Source organism: Strix uralensis, chromosome 17 (assembly GCF_047716275.1).
Source record: "Strix uralensis isolate ZFMK-TIS-50842 chromosome 17, bStrUra1, whole genome shotgun sequence".
Taxonomy (NCBI): Eukaryota; Metazoa; Chordata; class Aves; order Strigiformes; family Strigidae; genus Strix; species Strix uralensis.
In genome coordinates this window covers 1,637,994-1,654,937 of record NC_133988.1, presented here as the reverse complement: position 1 = coordinate 1,654,937, position 16,944 = coordinate 1,637,994, and the positions used below count along the sequence as shown (strand labels likewise).

Below are 16,944 nucleotides of genomic sequence, written 5' to 3'. Positions count from 1 at the left end.
GCACATTGGTCCTTTCCCTGGAGGTGGCAGCACACGTCATTCACTGGCATTAGATGTCAAATTCCTTCACCAGATCATCTGTGAATCCAGTATATGGCCCTTGCCTCCAATGCCATACTATGGCAATAAATTTTAGAAGATAACAGCAAAACAACATTTCTCCAACTTGGTGACCAGATACAATCTCCTTGTTTGGCTCTGAGGTGTGCAGGAGAACTTTGACTTCTGAGGACTTCTAATACTGTTTATATTCAACCTAATCTGTTTAAACTCACCCGTTTCTGCCTTCCCATCTCTCAGGAGTTCACAGATCTCCTGTAATGCTTTCCCTAGATGTTTCCCCTTCCTTCTCCGTCTGGAAGAAGGAACAGGTCCTGCCACTACTGTCACATTATAGGATAGTTGTACTCAAACTTCACTGATTTCTCTGCAGCCTCCTAAATAGGAATGTTCACTAGAGCAGTAGCAACTAGAGAGGTGCCCACAGACCTGGGTCTGGCTCCAAAAAATGCTGTCACTGCCCTCTAGCACCCTCTGTCCTTACAGCTCTATGCTTCTTTGTGCTTAATGCCCCACTGGACAAGCTCCAGCATCCGCCATCTCCTGTCGGTGCCTTTCTGCAAGCATTGAGTCCCTGCCACAGGAGTTGAGGTGATGCCAAGCACTGAGCATAGGACTCTTATCTCAGGGTCTATTGGTTTATTGTAGTTTGGGGATGTCAGCAAGTGCATTTATTTCTTGGTTGCTCTCCAACCGAAACAGCCTGGAGGTGGCTGGCAGGCACCATCATCAGTGGAGAAAGAGAAGACTGTGCCTACAGGAACGTGGTCAGGTGGGAGGAGGGCTGGCCAAGTGATGTAGGTTTGAGTATCTGCTCTCTTCTCTTAGCTGATGTTCCCGTAAGGTTTTTCTTGAGCCATACAAACAATTGGTAGGGCTGTGAAATGCAAAAAAATGTAAGAGAAAAGGAGAGAGGGAGGAGTGTTCCTGCAGTTGTCATGGCTACATCCAGTTTCTTCTGAATCCCTTTGCCAGCATCTGAGCTGGCAAAGTTTCCTCTAAACCTCCTCCTAATATCTTCTTCCATTTCCCCACCTGAGCTCTCGCCTCCTGCCCTTTACTTGTGTGCAATTAAGATCATTCTCCCAGTCGATGAGCTGGAGCATGAGCTGACGTGCTTTTGCAGGCCAAGTTGAAATGGTTGGTAGAGCAGCTGTAGATACTCAGAGATCCTCCTGGTGCTGAGCACCACGGCTCTGTTGAACGTGGTGGGCAGCAGCGTGGTGGCCTGGAGCCCTGGCAGGAGGGACCCAGCAGGATCCTGGGGGACATGTCCCTTGGCCCAGGCCAGGCTTTGCCCACGCTGTGTCTCCTAGGTACGCGGTATTCAATGAGGACGGGACCCTGGCTGAGCTGAAGGGATTTGAGGTGAAGCGCCGGGGGGAGCTGCAGCTGGTGAAGATATTCCAGTCTTCTGTATTTGAAGCCTTTCTGAAGGGTAGTACGCTGGAGGAGGTCTACGCTTCTGTGGCCAAGGTGGCTGATTACTGGCTGGATGTGCTCTACAGCAAGGTAAGCGCAGCCCAGCACGTCTGCACTCCCAAGGTGGAGCCGAAGTGCCAGAAGGCACTGTGGGGAGGGTGGACTTCACTTGCACAGAGTGATCGATCCACTATGCCTCTGATGGTCACTTCCATCATATTTCTGCTGCTTTGGTTCTCTAGGGCTGCTGTTTAGTGTCTTTTAGTGCAAGGGCTCTTCATTCAGTTGTAACTGTGGGTGAGCAGTGTCCTTCTCCAGTGATCTCCTTCATGGAGCTGGTCTGGTGGCCCTCAAGGAGATGTCCCCCAAGGATGTTGGCCAAGGGCATTCGCTGAGGCAGAGAATGACAAAGCCATTTGCCTGCAGAGTGTTTTATGAGGAGCACAGAGACATCAGCTATATGGGGAGAGCAAAGAAAATGCAAGAAACTGGGGGGTGAGAAGGACTGAGAGCCTGGTTGGGTCCTTCCATTTTGCAATGACCTTGTACAACAAGTTCTTGATGAGCCCAGCTACTTTGTGTACGCAACACAAAGCAGTGCTGCCCAGCCTAGCCACAGCATAAACCAACGCAAGCCTCAAACCCATGCTCTCTTCAATAGGCCACGTTGGCAGCTGCAACCAGGAGCAATTCCCAGGCTCCTCATAAAGAGCCAGACCAGCTGGGTGTGGGCGCTCCCTGTATCTGACAGCAGCAAGATTTGAGCGTTAGGTTCTTGCTAGCTTTGGGTTTTTTCCTCCCTTTCAGGCTGCCAACATGCCTGACTCGGAGCTGTTTGAGCTGATCTCGGAGAACCGGTCCATGTCGCGCAAGCTGGAGGACTACGGGGAGCAGAAGTCCACCTCCATCAGCACTGCCAAGCGCCTGGCAGAGTTCCTGGGGGACCAGATGGTGAAGGATGCAGGGCTGAGCTGCCGGTTCATCATTTCCAAGAAACCAGAAGGGTCTCCAGTCACTGAGAGGTAACCTCATCTTGAGGGGCCAAGGCTTTTGACAGGGCAACCAAGAGGGGAAGGGCAGGGTAGCAGAGGGTGAGCCAAGTGATCACCAGTCGCTGGCTCAGGCTGTGAGCAAGACCAGCAATGGGTAATGCTGTACCAGCGCTGCATGGTGGCCTCTCAGGAGTGGGAGGAGAAGCCTTGGAGGATCTGCAGGATGGGAAGGGGATTGTGTGCTGCTGGGACTTTCCTCTGGGTGGGTAATAAGTGCTTTCCTGCCTTCATCAGGGCCATCCCCCTCGCCATCTTCCAAGCTGAGCCCAGTGTGCGCAAACACTACCTCCGAAAGTGGCTGAAGAGCCCCTCGCTGCAGGACTTCAACATCCGTGCGGTGAGTGGGGCACCCCTGTGGATGGCCCCGGCTCCAGGATAAGGGCTCACCCCTTCAGAGGCGCAACCTGGGCAGCAGCTACTCGCGCTCGCAAAGCAGGGTGCTGGGGGTGGGGGTCCTGGGGAGATACTTGGTCCTGCATCTGGTGGCCTTCTGCTCAGCTTTCTTTGCTACCTGCTGCTCTGCCCTCTTCACAGATACTGGACTGGGACTACTACATTGAGAGACTGGGTAGCACCATCCAGAAAATCATCACCATTCCCGCAGCCCTGCAGCAGGTATGGGACAGCACGGGGGCAGGAGAAGGGCTCTGACTGGGGGACTCGGTGTGATCTGGAGATGCTCTCTAGGTAAAGAACCCAGTGCCACGGGTCCGGCACCCAGACTGGCTCCACAAGAAGCTCCTGGAGAAGAACGATGTGTACAAACAGAAAAAAATCAATGAGCTCTTCACTTCAGAAGGCAAGAGACAGGTAAAGAGGGTGAGGGGAAGGTGCTAGCTGTGCTGGTGGGCCTCTTCTGCAACCAATGTCCTCCTGCTGTCCATGTTCCCTCAGGTGCTTGCCAACCAGCCCCTGGAGGGGAAGCCCAGCTCACAGATTGGTGACATAGAGGACTTTAGGGCTGCCAAGACTCTTCAGTCACCGGTTCCTATCGCAAATAAGCGGAAGCGAGTCCCTGCAGCAGAGGAAAGCCAGCAGATGTCCCAGTACCTGGAGCTATCTCAGTCCTGGCGAGAGATCCTGGGTCCACCTCCTCCCCTGGGCACCACCAAGGTAGGTGGAGCAGACTGGGCAGGAGATGCCCTGAGGCTGTGCTTGTCTACCCAAGCAGCTTGCTTGGGTGCTGCCAGCTGTGGGTCTTCTGAAATGCTCTGCACACCCATGGCTCAGGGCTACAAGGAGAAATACAACCACTGATGGAGAGAAGGGGGACAGCCGTGACTTCACAGCTGGGGCAGGAACATGGTGTGGGCTGGGGAGTGGAGGGCTAGGCTGTATGGCGTAGTGTTGGGCTGGGAAACTGGCGCTGGTTTCTGGCTCAACTCCACTGACGCTGTCACCCGCTCAGGAAGAGCGGCTGGTCTGGCTGCGCTACCACCAGAAGAAGTGGGAGCTGCAGGCTCGGCAGCGGCGGGAGCGGCGGAAGAGGCGGCGTCTGGAGGATGGTGGGGTGACAGCGGGCGGAGGAGTGGTCCGTGATGTCCTCTCCAAAGGGCTGAGCGGCTACCTGCGGAGGACAGCGCGCAGCATCCTGGACTTGCCCTGGCAGATCGTGCAGGTACTGGGGAGGGGACCTGCAGTCAGGGGCATAACCCTTGCATTTACACTATCTGTGGTCAAATGGTGAAGTTCAGGGACTGCTGACCATGATGTCACTCTGGTGTTAACCCTGGGGCCAGGTGGGGCTGCAAAGCCTCAGGTTCATGCACATCTGTATGGAAAGAGAAACCCACGTGGTCATTCTTGGTGGTGAATCTGGGATGTGCGTGTAGATCTGCCAGTGGGGCAGCTCCTGTTCAGCCCATGGACGGCACTGTGCAGTAGTCACAGAACCACAGAGACACTGGTTGAGGTTGGAGGCAACTCTGGGGTCCATCTGGTCCAACCCCCTGCTCAAGCAGGGCCACCCAGAGCCAGGTACCCAGGTCAGCGTCCAGATGGCTTTTGAGTATGTCCAAGGTGGGAGAGTCCACAACTTCCCTAAGCAACCTGTGCCAGGGCTCGGTCACCCTCACAGGGAAAAAGTGTTTCCTGACATGCAGAGGGAACCTACCATGTTCCAGTTTGTGCCCATGGCCTCTGGTCCTGCCACTGGGTACCACTGGGAAGAGCCAGGCTCCATCCTTTTTACGCTTTCCTTCAGCTATTTATATACATTGATGAGATCCCCCTGAGCCTCCTCTGCTCCAGGCTGGAAGGTCTCAGCTCTCCCAGCCTTTCCTCATGTGAAAAATGCTCCAGTCCCTCCTTCATCCTTGTGGCCCTTTGTTGGAGTCTCTCTAGTATGTCTGTGTCTCTCCTGTACTGGGGAGCCCAGCACTGGACACAGAGTGCCTGTGATGGATGCAGGATTCTGGTGATGCCTGGAAGCAGCCAGCGTACAAACACTAAGGTGGGGTGGTGTCATCTAGGTGTTTTCACAAATCCTCGTTACACATGGCCATCTGAGCCCAGCCCCTTGTCACCCACTTCATCTTCCAGAAAGGCTTTCAGAGCTGCAGGCAGTCCCTGTGCATGGGATGGTTGGTCCAGGATGTCAGAGTGACTTGGCTGACACCAAGGGTCAGCTGGAGTTGGTTGGCCAGCCTTAGCCAGAGAGTTTTCTCCGTGGTGCCCTGGGACAGTAGCAGGACATGGGGACTCCAGCACTGAGAGCGATGACTTTAAGTCCCCTGCTGTCTTTGTGGCCACCAACTGGCCATATAGATCCACAAAGTGCTCTGCAGCTTAGACGTAAGCACTGATAACGTGTTGGATCTCCCTGATAACACTAACTTTGTACCCGTGTCCTGTAGATTGCTGAGACCAGCCAGCCTGGGCTGTTCAGGCTGTGGGCGGTGATCGGGAGCGACCTGCACTGCATCAGGCTGAGCATCCCCCGGGTCTTCTATGTCAACCAGCGCGTCCCAAAGCTGGAGGAGGGAGTGGCCTACAAGAGGGTGAGGACCTACTCCTTCTGGAAGGCAAAAGAGCTGCTTGCTTTGAGATAAGGTGTTTCACCTCTGCTGCAAGCAGATATTGCAAGCATCTGCCTTACAGGACCTCACTGTCCCACTCCATGGGTGTACCTCATCCAGTCCCTCTGCTAATCCCAGTCTGCCCAGAAAGCAGGCTCTCTGTTTTGGGAATTTGTAATTTCCTTAGGAGAGAGAAGCACCAGGAGCTGGGCTGGCTCAGACCTCAGCTCCTCGCAGCCCTTAGAATTGCCCCAGCTCCTAGGAGCGGTGCCACATGGTGTGATGTACCCCGCTAAGCATGTCCCTTACCTCGGCAGGTGAACAGGATCCTGCCACGCTCAAACTTAGTTTACAACCTGTACGAATACTCCGTCCCTGAAGACATGTACCAAGAGCACATCAATGAAATCAACGCGGACCTCTCTGCTCCAGACATTGAGGGAGTGTATGAGACACAGGTAACTCCTCTGGGTGCTTGTTTTTAAGGATTGCTAAGTGGTAGCTTGTTAGTCTGAGTGCTGGTGGGACAGGAGGACATCTGGCACTTGAAAATTCAACAACTTGGTGAGACACCAAAAATCAAAGACCTTGCACAGCAGAGTACTGGGGAATATACCCACGTTCATATGGGCAGAGACTCTGAGTATCAGCACATGGTTTAAGGCATGTCAGGGAAAGGGGATTAAGTTTGTTTGTGGGGAAAGAAGGCATTTAAGCAGGAAGGGTGATCTTCCTCTAAACCAAACTAGAACCAGCCTGCTGGTATTTGAACTAGAAAAGATAAGGGGTATTTAGAGCAGCTTAGCCACTTCATCTGCCAGTTCCCTCAGGACCTGCGGATGCATCTCGTCAGGTCCCATGGCCTTGTGCATCTTCAGGTCCCTTAGGTGGTCTCAAACCTGATCTTCTCCTACAGTGGGTGGTTCTTCATTCTCTCAGTCCCTGCCTGTGCTTCCTTCGTCTTGGGCAGTGTGGCTGGAGCACTTGCCAGTGAGGATTGAGGCAAAAGTCATTGAGTATCTCAGCCTTCTCCATATCCCGGGTAACCAAGTCTCTCTCTTCCTTGCAGAGGGGGCCCACATTTTCCCTAGTCTTTCTTTAATCACTGTTCTATCTCTAAAAGTTTTTTTTTTTTGCTGCCCTTGATGTCCCTGGCCAGATTTAATTCTATAATTAAAGGAGGAGTGAAGGAGAAGAGGCAGGCTCTTCTCAGTGGTGCGCAGGGAGAGAACAGGAGGGAGTAGGCACAAACTGAAACATGGGAAATTCTATGTAAATATCAGAAAAAACTTCTCCTGCAAGGGTGGTTGAGCAGGTTGCCTAGAGGGTTGTGGAGTTTCCATCCTCAGATGCAGAGAACCCAGCTGGACACAGTCCTGGGCAAGGAAAGATCTGTCTCGATCTTTAAACATCTGCAGTGCAATTCTGAGCATGGTCTCCAAAAAAATGTAGCAGGACTAACACAGGAGCATGAGGAGGAGAATGTGAGGGAGGGAATGGCTTCCTTGCAGGAATGGGACTTAGGGGCACGGGAATACATTGGTTTGCTAAAGGAATCTAGAAATGGGATGTACTAGGGATCTATAAAATCAAAACTAGCATGAGGGAAGCATGATTAGGCAAGGAATGTTTATTGCTTCTCACTGTTTTGGGACTAGGTCCCACAGCAAGTCATTCAGGAGGGGTCTTCTGTAGTGGTGGAGTTCACAGCTGTAGGGTTAATAAAACAGGGCAAATCAGTGGTGGATCTCCCACTGTGCCAATTATCTGGTGGTTCAGATGAAGCCTTTGTCTCAAGGGAGTGCCAAACCACAAGTTGCAGGGCTGCAAGATTGCCCAGATATCGTTCCACACATCCTCCAAAGTGCAGTCCTGCTGCTGCCGCCCTTGATGGTGGGATCTGGGGCTAGATAGGAACACATGTGAGTTAAGAACTGACATACCTGTTCTGTATCTCCAGCACTGGCAAGGGTGATAATATCAAACTCATGCCAGAGGCACCTCAGGTGTGTCCTACCTGTGGTTTTTAAGCTGGGTTGTTCTAGGTCTGAAGCCCCCAAGAGGAGCTTGGTAGTGGAACGTTGTTCCACCACATCTCTCCCCATCATTGCAGGTGCCACTGCTCCTCCGCGCCCTGATCCACCTGGGCTGTGTGTGCATGGTCAGCAGGCAGCTCGTCAGGCACCTGGCGGGGCGAGAGGCTGAGACCTTTGACATTGAACACCTAGAGATGCGCTCGCTGGCCCAGTTCACTTACCTGGAGCCAGGTGAGGCACCCTGGGAGAGGGGCTCCTGGGGCACCCGGGACCTGGTGCCCATGGGTACCGCTGATGCTCTGTGTCCTTAGGAAGTATTCGCCACATCTACCTCTACCACAGCTCCCAGGGCAGCAAGGCGCTCTTGGGCCTCTTCATCCCCTTGCAGCGCAAAGCTGCTGTCTTTGTGCTGGACAAGGTAAGGTGGGACTTGGGAGACTGGGGGATTGGGAGTACTGGTGGATGAAAAGCTGGACATGAGCTGGCAATGTGTGCTCACAGCCCAGAAAGCCAACTGCATCCTGAGCTGCATTGAAAGAAGGGTGGCCAGCAGGTTGAGGGAAGTAAACTCTGGTGAGACCCCACCTCGGGTACTGTGTCCTTCTCTGGGGTCCTCAGCACAGGAAGGACATGGACCTGCTGGAGCAGGGCCAGAGGAGGCCACAGAAATGATCAGAGGGATGGAGCACCTCTCTTGTGAGGACAGGCTGAGAGAGTTGGGGTTGTTCAGCCTGGAGAAGGCTCCAGGGAGACCTTATAGTGACCTTCTAGTAATTAAAGGAGGCTTATAAGAGAGATGCGGACAGACTTTTTAGTAGGGCCTGTAGTGATAGGACAAGGGGTGATGGTTTAAAACTAGAAGAGGGTAGACTCGAAGAAATGTTTTACAACGAGGGTAGTGAAATAGTGGAACAGGTTGCCCAGAGAGGTTGTAGATGCCCTGGAAACACTCAAGATTAGGTTGGACAGGGCTCTAAGCAACCTGATCTAGCTGAAGATGTCCCTGCTCATTGCAGGGGAGTTGGACTAGATGAGCTTTAAAGGTCCCTTCCAACCCAAACCATTCTATGACTCTATGATGGGGATCAGACAGCGGCAGGTTTCTCTGCACATCGTGCATCCCTGCCACGTTTCAGCGGGGCTCGATGGAAGGCATCCCGTGATGTGCGGGGGGCAGAGCCTCCCAGGACCGCGCAGCCCGGGGTCCCTCTCACCCCGGCTCTGACCCAGTCCCCCTTGGGCACAGGTACGCAGCAACCAGATGCCGAATCTGGCCACCCTCTTCTCAGCGGAGCGCAGCGCGCTGCTGGAAAAGGCGGGTGAAGAGCTGCTGCCCCCAGACAAGCACACCTTTGAAGTGCGTGCTGAGACCGACCCCAAGGCTGTCTACAGAGCTGTTCAGCGCCTGCTGCTGGGCTACAAGGTGAGATGAAGGTGCGAGGAAGGTCCCTGCGGGACCTTGTCCCTGCAGACATGTGGGAAGGGGAATGCGTTTTGGAAGGCAACTGGTGCACCAGTTCCTGCAGCACCTGCACGTAGCTGCTGGCCTGAAGGTCAAGGGTAGAAGTGGGTGTTGCTTAAGGGCTTTTTCATGCTTGGGGTGGCTTCTCTAGGACAGAGCCAGCAACGAGGCCACCTCAGTATCTCCCCCCATCCCTGCGCTCAGCTGAGGGCTGGTTGCACGGGGGTGGGTGCTTCAGGAGTGCTGGAGTGTGCTGTGCCCACTGTGGGGACCTGCTGTGGGGACAGGCCATCTGGCACTGCCGGTTTCCTGCTCACCAGAGGCGCTCACTGGAGACCTGCATCAGGGCACGTCCTCTTCTTCGCACAGGATGAGCGCCGGGGCCCCACGCTGGTTGCCGTGCAGTCCAACTGGGACCTGAAACGGCTGGCCAGCGGGATCCCTATCCTCGAGGAGTTCCCCTTGGTCCCCATCCGGCTGGTAGATGACATCAGCTACTCAGTCCTGGACTGGCAGCGCCACGCCGCCCGCCGCATGATCCGCCACTACCTCAACCTGGACACCTGCCTGTCGCAGGCCTTCGAGATGAGCAGGTGCTCGGGGTGGCTGCGTGCTGCCAGGGCTGCCGTGCCCTCCAGGGTACAGGGGATAGGCAGGGTCCCTGTCTTCTCTGCAGCTGTGCTCACCCTGATGACCGTTCACCTCTCTGTGCCCCAGGTACTACCACATCCCTATTGGGAACCTCCCCGACGACATCTCCACCTTTGGCTCTGACCTGTTCTTCTCACGCCACCTCCATCGTCACAACCACTTGCTGTGGCTGTCGCCCACAGCCCGCCCAGACCTGGGGGGAAAAGAGGCTGATGACAACCGCCTGGTCATGGAGTTTGATGAGAGAGCCTCTGTGGAGATAAACAACCCTGGCTGCTATTCCACAGGTGTGGAGGGAGTAGGGTGGTAGCGCTGAGTGGGGACAGAGCTGTAGAGGGATGGATGTGGCCTCCAAAGGGTCTCTGTGTTGACTGTAGTCACTAGCAGCTTTGGCGTTTGAGCAGCAATCTGGGCAAGGTGCATGGAAAGGGCATGTCCTGGGGCAGGGAGGTCACCTGCAATATGTGCAGGCATCCAAATGCAGATTCTTCCCCAATTCGTAGCCACCACCAGCAGCACTTGACCACCTGCAATGTGTCAGCCCAAGGGCAGACTATGACAGCTGGGCATCCCTGGTGACCCTAGGACAGGTCTTTTTCAGAGGCAGAAGCAGCTTGAGTGGTAATCAGCTCTTCTGAGCTCCTCTGATGCAGATTCCAGAAAAAAATGGTGGTCTCCAGAGGGTTAGTAGGTCCAAGTCTTGTTGGAAGACAGGTGCTGGTTGAGAGTCACAGCTGTGAAAGCATCTCCCCACTTGGTGTGGCAACACCTATAGATCACCTTTGTAACTGTGACAAGCACTTCTGCCAGAGGGGCAGGTAGGGTGTCCTTGTTGGTCCTTTGCCCTGCCTGCCCTCTGAGAGGTTGTGTTTGCTGTTAGTGTGTCTGGAGCTGGACATCCAGAGCCTGGCTGTAAACACGGTGTTGCAGTCCCACCACGTAAACGACATGGAAGGAGGCTCCAGCATGAGCATCAGCTTTGATGTAATTCAGCAGGCGTCCCTAGAAGACATGGTGACAGGGAACCAAGCTGCCAACATCCTGGCCAGCTATGACGAAACTGCCCTCTGTTCCAACACTTTCAGGTATGGCTCTAGGAGCTAGCAGGAGGTGGAGCATCTGGTCTCCATTCTGTCGGGTCCCCTTGGGGTCCTGCCTCTCATTTTCTCCTGGTTTTAGCCTTTCCCAGGCTTGTGCCAGCAATGGGGCTTGTGGGGTGCTCTAAATATAAATTCAGGCATCTTCCAATGGACTTCTGAAGATCCTGGGCTCAGAACTGCCTGGTGGCTCAGCCAGCAGATGTATGGGGATGTTGGTGATACTTTGCCCTTTCTTGTTTCTCCTTTCTTCATACTCCACCAGGTTACAGAGGCTTATATTTACCCTGTGGCTCATGTGCCAAGGGCTCATGCATCTCTGCTCTGGCAGAGTTCCTGCTCTGAATCCTCCAGCATATCAAAAAACATGTCCCTGTCTGGAAGGGGGAAGGGGTTGCTTGTAGCTCGTTGTGGTGATGCTGGTCTCTGCTCCCTGACAGGATCCTGAAGAGCATGGTGGTGAGCTGGGTGAAGGAGATCACTCAGTATCACAATGTCTACGCAGACAACCAGGTCATTCACTTTTACCGCTGGCTCCGCTCTCCTTCCTCCCTGCTCTATGACCCGGCACTGCACCGCACACTCCACAACATGATGAAGAAGCTTTTCCTGCAGTAAGTGAGACCTGGAGCATGCCAGGCTGGTGAACGGGGAAGGGAGAGGCCTGGTGTTAGTGACTGGGTCGCTGTTGGCACCCACAGTCACTCCTCCCTGCCACAGCCTCCAGAGAGGTGGGCAGTTGGTTGGACCCCCTGTACTGTTTGGGTGAGCTCCCTTGCATGGCATCACTGACATCTCGACTCCTGACTCTGTTGGATCAGCGTGTCCTCCACGGGTTGCATCTGCTGATGACACCAAGTTGGGTGGGAGTGTTGATCTGCTCGAGGGTAGGGAGGCTCTGCAGAGAGACCTGGCCAGGCTGGAGCAATGGGCTGAGGCCAACTGGATGAGCTTCACTAAGGCCAAATGCCGGGTGCTGCACTTGGGCCACAACAACCCCCAGCAGCGCTACAGGCTTGGGGAGGAGTGGCTGGAGAGCTGCCAGTCAGAGAGGGACCTGGGGGGGTTGATTGACAGCCGGCTGAACAGGAGCCAGCAGTGTGCCCAGGTGGCCAAGAAGGCCAATGGCATCCTGGCTTGTATCAGCACTAGCGTGGCCAGCAGGGACAGGGAAGGGATCTTGCCCCTGTGCTCGGCACTGGTGAGGCCGCCCCTCGATGAGTGGGTTCAGTTTTGGGCCCCTCACTCCAAAAAGGCCATTGAATGACTCGAGCGTGTCCAGAGAAGGGCAACGGAGCTGGTGCAGGGTCTGGAGCACAGGTCTGATGGGGAGCGGCTGAGGGAACTGGGGGGGTTTAGTCTGGAGAAGAGGAGGCTGAGGGGAGACCTCATCGCCCTCTACAACTCCCTGAAAGGAGGGTGCAGAGAGGGGGGATGAGCCTCTTTAACCAAGTAGTAAGTGATAGGACAAGAGGGAATGGCCTCAAGTTGCGCCAGGGCAGGTTTAGACTGAATATTAGGAAGCGTTTCTTTCCAGAACGGGTAGTCAGGCGTTGGAATGGGCTGCCCAGGGCAGGGGGGGAGTCCCCATCCCTGGAGGTGTTGAAGAGTCGGGTTGACCCAGCGCTGAGGGATCTGGTGGAGTTGGGAACTGTCAATGTCAGGCTGATGGTTGGACTGGATGATCTTCAAGGTCTTTTTCAACCTAGACAATTCTGTGATTCTGTGCTCCTCGGGCTTTGCCTTCCTGCCCTCTGACTCCTGCTCCTATGCCCTGCCTGCAGGCTGGTGGCTGAGTTCAAGCGTCTGGGCTCCTCGGTGGTTTACGCCAACTTCAACCGGATCATTCTGTGCACCAAGAAGCGGCGCATCGAGGATGCCATCAGCTACATGGAGTACATCATCAACAGGTGGGGTGTGCTTGCCAGGGCCTGGAGCTGAGGCTCCCAGATGACGGAGCTGAGGCAGGGCCCAGCAAGGAAAATGCTGATTTTTTTGCCTTTTGATGGGCTTCAACACTGAACTTCAATTTTTTTTTTTGGCAAAGCTACTGAAGGGATAAGACTTCCCAGTTTTCTTGGTGTCATACCTGGAGTAGGGATCTGTCCCTTAGCTGTCCTCTAAGGTAATATTCCAAGAGTACTCATAGGATTCAATCCAGAAGAGACCTTCAGGAGAATTTATGGTGCCCAGCATCTCATCCCCTGGCTGGCCCTCAGCATCCCAGCTGTGGTACAGGCACCTCGACATAAGCATGGGGAGCCAAGTCTCCTGGGGCAGGGCTTCTCCTGGGGTCCCCATCAGTGGTTAGATGGGAGAGGGGAACCCCCTCACTTCTTGCCAGCACCCCATGGGTGTCCCACAGAGAAGGCTCTGAACTAGGGATGATGCCAATGCTATAGGTGACTGCAGTCTTTCCCCTCCAGCATCCACTCCAAGGAGATCTTCCACTCTCTGACCATCTCCTTCTCCCGTTGCTGGGAGTTCCTGCTCTGGATGGATCCAGCAAATTATGGAGGTATCAAGGGAAAAGTGGATTCCCGTGTCCACTATGGGGAGGTAAGAGATGGGCAGCACTCAGTCCCCCAGGAGCAGTGTGCTGGGGGTTGAGCTGAGTGGGGAGGCATTGGCTGGGCATGAGGGACTGCTCTGATATCACTGGCTCCTCCAGAAGGACACCAGCAAGAGGCAAGTGTTGGAGGAGGAGGACAGTGAGGAAGAGGAAGAGGTGGCAGCAGGGGAAGAAGAGGAGGAGGAAGGGGAACCAAACGTGGAGGAGCTGCTGGAGAACAACTGGAACATCGTGCAGTTCCTGCCCCAGGCCGCCTCCTGCCAGAGCTACTTCCTGATGATCGTGTCGGGTGAGCTGTCCCAGGGAGGGGACGAGGTCGCTTGTGCCTCTCCCATGCCAGGGAGAGCCTGGAGTGGGGCGGCTGCTGGCATGGACTGCAACTGGAGCCTTGCCCATGTCTCCCCAGCCTACATTGTGGCCGTGTACCACAGCATGAAGGAGGAGCTGCGGCGCAATGCCCCTGGCAACACCCCCATCAAGAGGAGCACCAGCCAGGTGTCCCAGGAGGCCCTGGGGGAGATGGGGGCCATGCCCGGTGAGTGCTGAGCCACGGGCAGCCCTGGTGCAGGCAGAGAGCCAACACCTTGCTGTCCTCATGCCACCATATGGCTCAAGTGCTCTCTGCTCCATCTCTCTAGGCATGATCACCTTCTCACAGGATTATGTGGCCAATGAGCTCACCCAGAGCTTCTTCACCATCACCCAGAAGATCCAGAAGAAGATGGTTGGTTCTCGTAATGCCACTGAACCTTCAGACATGTTCCCAGTGCTGCCTGGCTCCTACTTGCCACTCAACAACCCGGCTCTGGAGTTCATCAAATACGTTTGCAAGGTCAGCAGGGTGGGCCAGGCCCCTTTTCTGAAGGTATGCAGTCAGGACTCAAATTCTGGTCCTTGTCTGTGGCTCACACTTGCTGCAGCTTTCCTCCAGGAGTGATCTACAACCAGTTTGTCTTGCCCTGCATCCACATGAGGTCAGGAGGATACAAGCTGTCCTGGTGAGGACACTCTTCTCTGCTGGTAGGCTCACCTGGCTCTTGTTCTTGCAGGTCCTCTCCCTGGATGCCAACATAACCAACCAGGTGAACAAACTGCGCCGGGACCTGCTGCGCCTCATCGAGGTGGGCGAGTTCTCAGAAGCAGCCCAGTTTCGGGACCCTTGCCGTTCCTACGTGCTCCCTGAAGTCATCTGCAGGAACTGCAACTTCTGCAGAGACCTGGACCTGTGCAAAGACCCTGCCCTCTCCCAGGTGCAGCCTCTTTCCTGGGGACACCAGAGGCCCAAGCATGACAATGCTGGAAGCCGGTCAATCACGTTACCCCTTTGCTTTGCAGCTCTGCTTGCTGCTGGTGATCAGCCTCACCTAAAGGCCATTTCCCGTTCCCCTCCTTTTGTAGCTGCCTGTCATAGGTCTGAGCATCCCTTGGCTTGGCTGATGCTCCGTCCTCTCCAGAAACTGGTTACACACCTGAGTGCTTGTGACTCTCAGTGCTTACCTCCCCCCTTTTTGCCTCTAGGAGGGGTTGGTGCTGCCCGGCTGGGTCTGCTCCAACTGCCAGGCACAGTACGACACTGATGCCATTGAAACGGCGCTGGTGGAGGCCCTGCAGAAGAAGCTGATGGCCTTTGTGTTGCAGGACCTGGTGAGTGTGGAGGTCCCCTGCACTACCCATCCCGTGGGCTGGCTGAGGCTGGACACATTTGCTCTGCCCCTGGCAGAGGGGCTCAGCCTCATCTCCTGGCCCACCTAAAACTCCTTGGCCTCCAGGTGTGCAAGAAGTGTCGTGGCGTGAAGGAGACGCACATGCCCGTGTACTGCAGCTGTGCTGGAGACTTCACCCTCACCATCTCCTCCCAGGTACACCTGCACCCTCCTGCCTAGCCCAGCCCCATGCGAGCAGGTCCTAGAGGGACAGCAAGGAGCCCTGTGGTGCCCTGTTCCTCCTCTGCTGCTTCTGTAACTCCTTGTCCTCTGGGACCTGTTGTGCTTCCCCCTGCCCCACCAGCCCTGCCTGGCCACCCCCCAGGGGTGCTGGGCAGCCTCCTTCCCTCCTTGCTCCCTTCTCCCTAGACCTTCCTGGACCACATCAACATCTTCCGGAACATTGCCCGGCACTATGGCATGGCCTACCTTCTGGAAACCATCGAGTGGCTGCTGCAAACCACTCCCCAGCTGCGGCAATGAGGGGGTGCTCCTCCTGCCTGCACTCCACCATGTGCCAGACCCTCACGATGCAGCGCAGGCCTCCTGCACTGACAGAGGGAAGGCAGGAGCCATGCCAGGGATGGGGCTGCCTTGCCCCCAGGGGCCTGGTGTGGGGGCCTGTGGGCACCAGAGACTGGAGCTGTGCTCCCCAGGTCTGTGCTGGTCTCCAGGTGTGGTTTTAATGTTGAATTTCTATAAATAAATGGATTGTAGAGGGCCGGTGTCGTTTTTGGGGAGGAGAGAAGCAGGGGCTATGGGGCATGCCTGCAGCTGGGGGGATGGAGCTGTGTCCTTGCTGGGCAGAAAGGACCTGGCCCTGTCTGATCCATGCCTACTAGGGGGCAGGAAGGCTGCAGCCTGTCCCCTCCAGCATCCCCGAGGGCTGATGTTGGCCTGTAATGTGGCAGTGCTCCTCTGCCCTGCAGTGTGCAGCTGGCTGGAGCCTGTGCTTCAGAACATGCCCCAGGCCTGGCTCTGCCCCTTGCTCCTGCCCACCCTGGGGGAGAGAGGGCACAGGGCAGCAGCCAGAGAACTTCCAGTATACTTTGGAATAAAGCAGGGACCTGAGATGGCCTGTAGTGGTCCAGACCCCTGTAAGGAACATAACAAAAATATCACTATGCTATGAAAAACATAACAATCCTCTGACGAATCTCCTAGTACTTTTTAACTTTGCATCATGGACCAGAGATACCAGGTAGCAGCCTGAGACTCCTCCAAGGAAGCCACCTGAAATATTTTTAATCTAGGGAAAGCTCTCACCTCCAGCATCCACCCAGGCCTACTGCCAGGCATCTGCTGGTCTCTTCTCTCCTTTGTTTTAGGGTCATCAGACCCCAGGTAGCTGCCCCAGACTCCTCCAAGGAACATACCCAAGATGTGTTTTCTCCTGTAAAGGAAGATTTTTGCTCCAGAATCCACCCAGGATTCCTCCCAGGCCTAATCCTGGGTAGCAGCCCCAGACTCCTCCAAGGGAGATACCCAGAGGTTTTTTCTCCCTGAAAGGACGCTCTCTTCTCTGGGATCTGCCCAAGATCCTGGCTCATGTAGAAGGGAGTCATGTTGCCTCAGGAATGTATTTCAAAAGGTGGTTTCGAAAATTGCAAGATAGCCCAAGGTCAGAACAGATTCCATTTGTAAAACAAAGTCATCTACGTTGTCTCTACTATTGACTAGCAATCAGCTACTTCACTCTATAGATATGACCATCAGGATGGGACCAACCGCAGCTGGACTGCACGCCAGGTGACTCCCCTTGAGCAGGGACACCCCTCGAGGCAGAGAGGTCCCCCCTGACCCAAGGCCCAGAGATCCTCACCTAGTGACTGATACGTGCGGAATTAATACTCATGAAACACTACTCCATCC

General features: G+C 55.0%; 1 protein-coding gene across 1 annotated transcript in view; it reads left to right on the top strand.

The window, feature by feature from the left end:
* Positions 1-15,793, top strand: part of POLE (DNA polymerase epsilon, catalytic subunit) — a 30,278-nt gene extending 14,485 nt beyond the window's left edge. The window contains exons 24-48 of the mRNA XM_074887659.1: positions 1,377-1,572; positions 2,290-2,504; positions 2,769-2,871; positions 3,069-3,149; positions 3,222-3,344; positions 3,429-3,647; positions 3,943-4,152; positions 5,390-5,533; positions 5,869-6,009; positions 7,665-7,818; positions 7,899-8,005; positions 8,834-9,010; positions 9,419-9,642; positions 9,767-9,987; positions 10,581-10,785; positions 11,238-11,411; positions 12,582-12,707; positions 13,224-13,356; positions 13,469-13,658; positions 13,776-13,904; positions 14,008-14,201; positions 14,419-14,619; positions 14,888-15,013; positions 15,139-15,228; positions 15,442-15,793. Coding sequence (XP_074743760.1) covers positions 1,377-1,572; positions 2,290-2,504; positions 2,769-2,871; positions 3,069-3,149; positions 3,222-3,344; positions 3,429-3,647; positions 3,943-4,152; positions 5,390-5,533; positions 5,869-6,009; positions 7,665-7,818; positions 7,899-8,005; positions 8,834-9,010; positions 9,419-9,642; positions 9,767-9,987; positions 10,581-10,785; positions 11,238-11,411; positions 12,582-12,707; positions 13,224-13,356; positions 13,469-13,658; positions 13,776-13,904; positions 14,008-14,201; positions 14,419-14,619; positions 14,888-15,013; positions 15,139-15,228; positions 15,442-15,555 — 3,997 coding nt within the window. The 3' untranslated portion in view covers positions 15,556-15,793. The remainder of the gene's footprint in view (positions 1-1,376; positions 1,573-2,289; positions 2,505-2,768; positions 2,872-3,068; positions 3,150-3,221; positions 3,345-3,428; positions 3,648-3,942; positions 4,153-5,389; positions 5,534-5,868; positions 6,010-7,664; positions 7,819-7,898; positions 8,006-8,833; positions 9,011-9,418; positions 9,643-9,766; positions 9,988-10,580; positions 10,786-11,237; positions 11,412-12,581; positions 12,708-13,223; positions 13,357-13,468; positions 13,659-13,775; positions 13,905-14,007; positions 14,202-14,418; positions 14,620-14,887; positions 15,014-15,138; positions 15,229-15,441) is intronic.
* Positions 15,794-16,944: the final 1,151 nt, after the last annotated feature.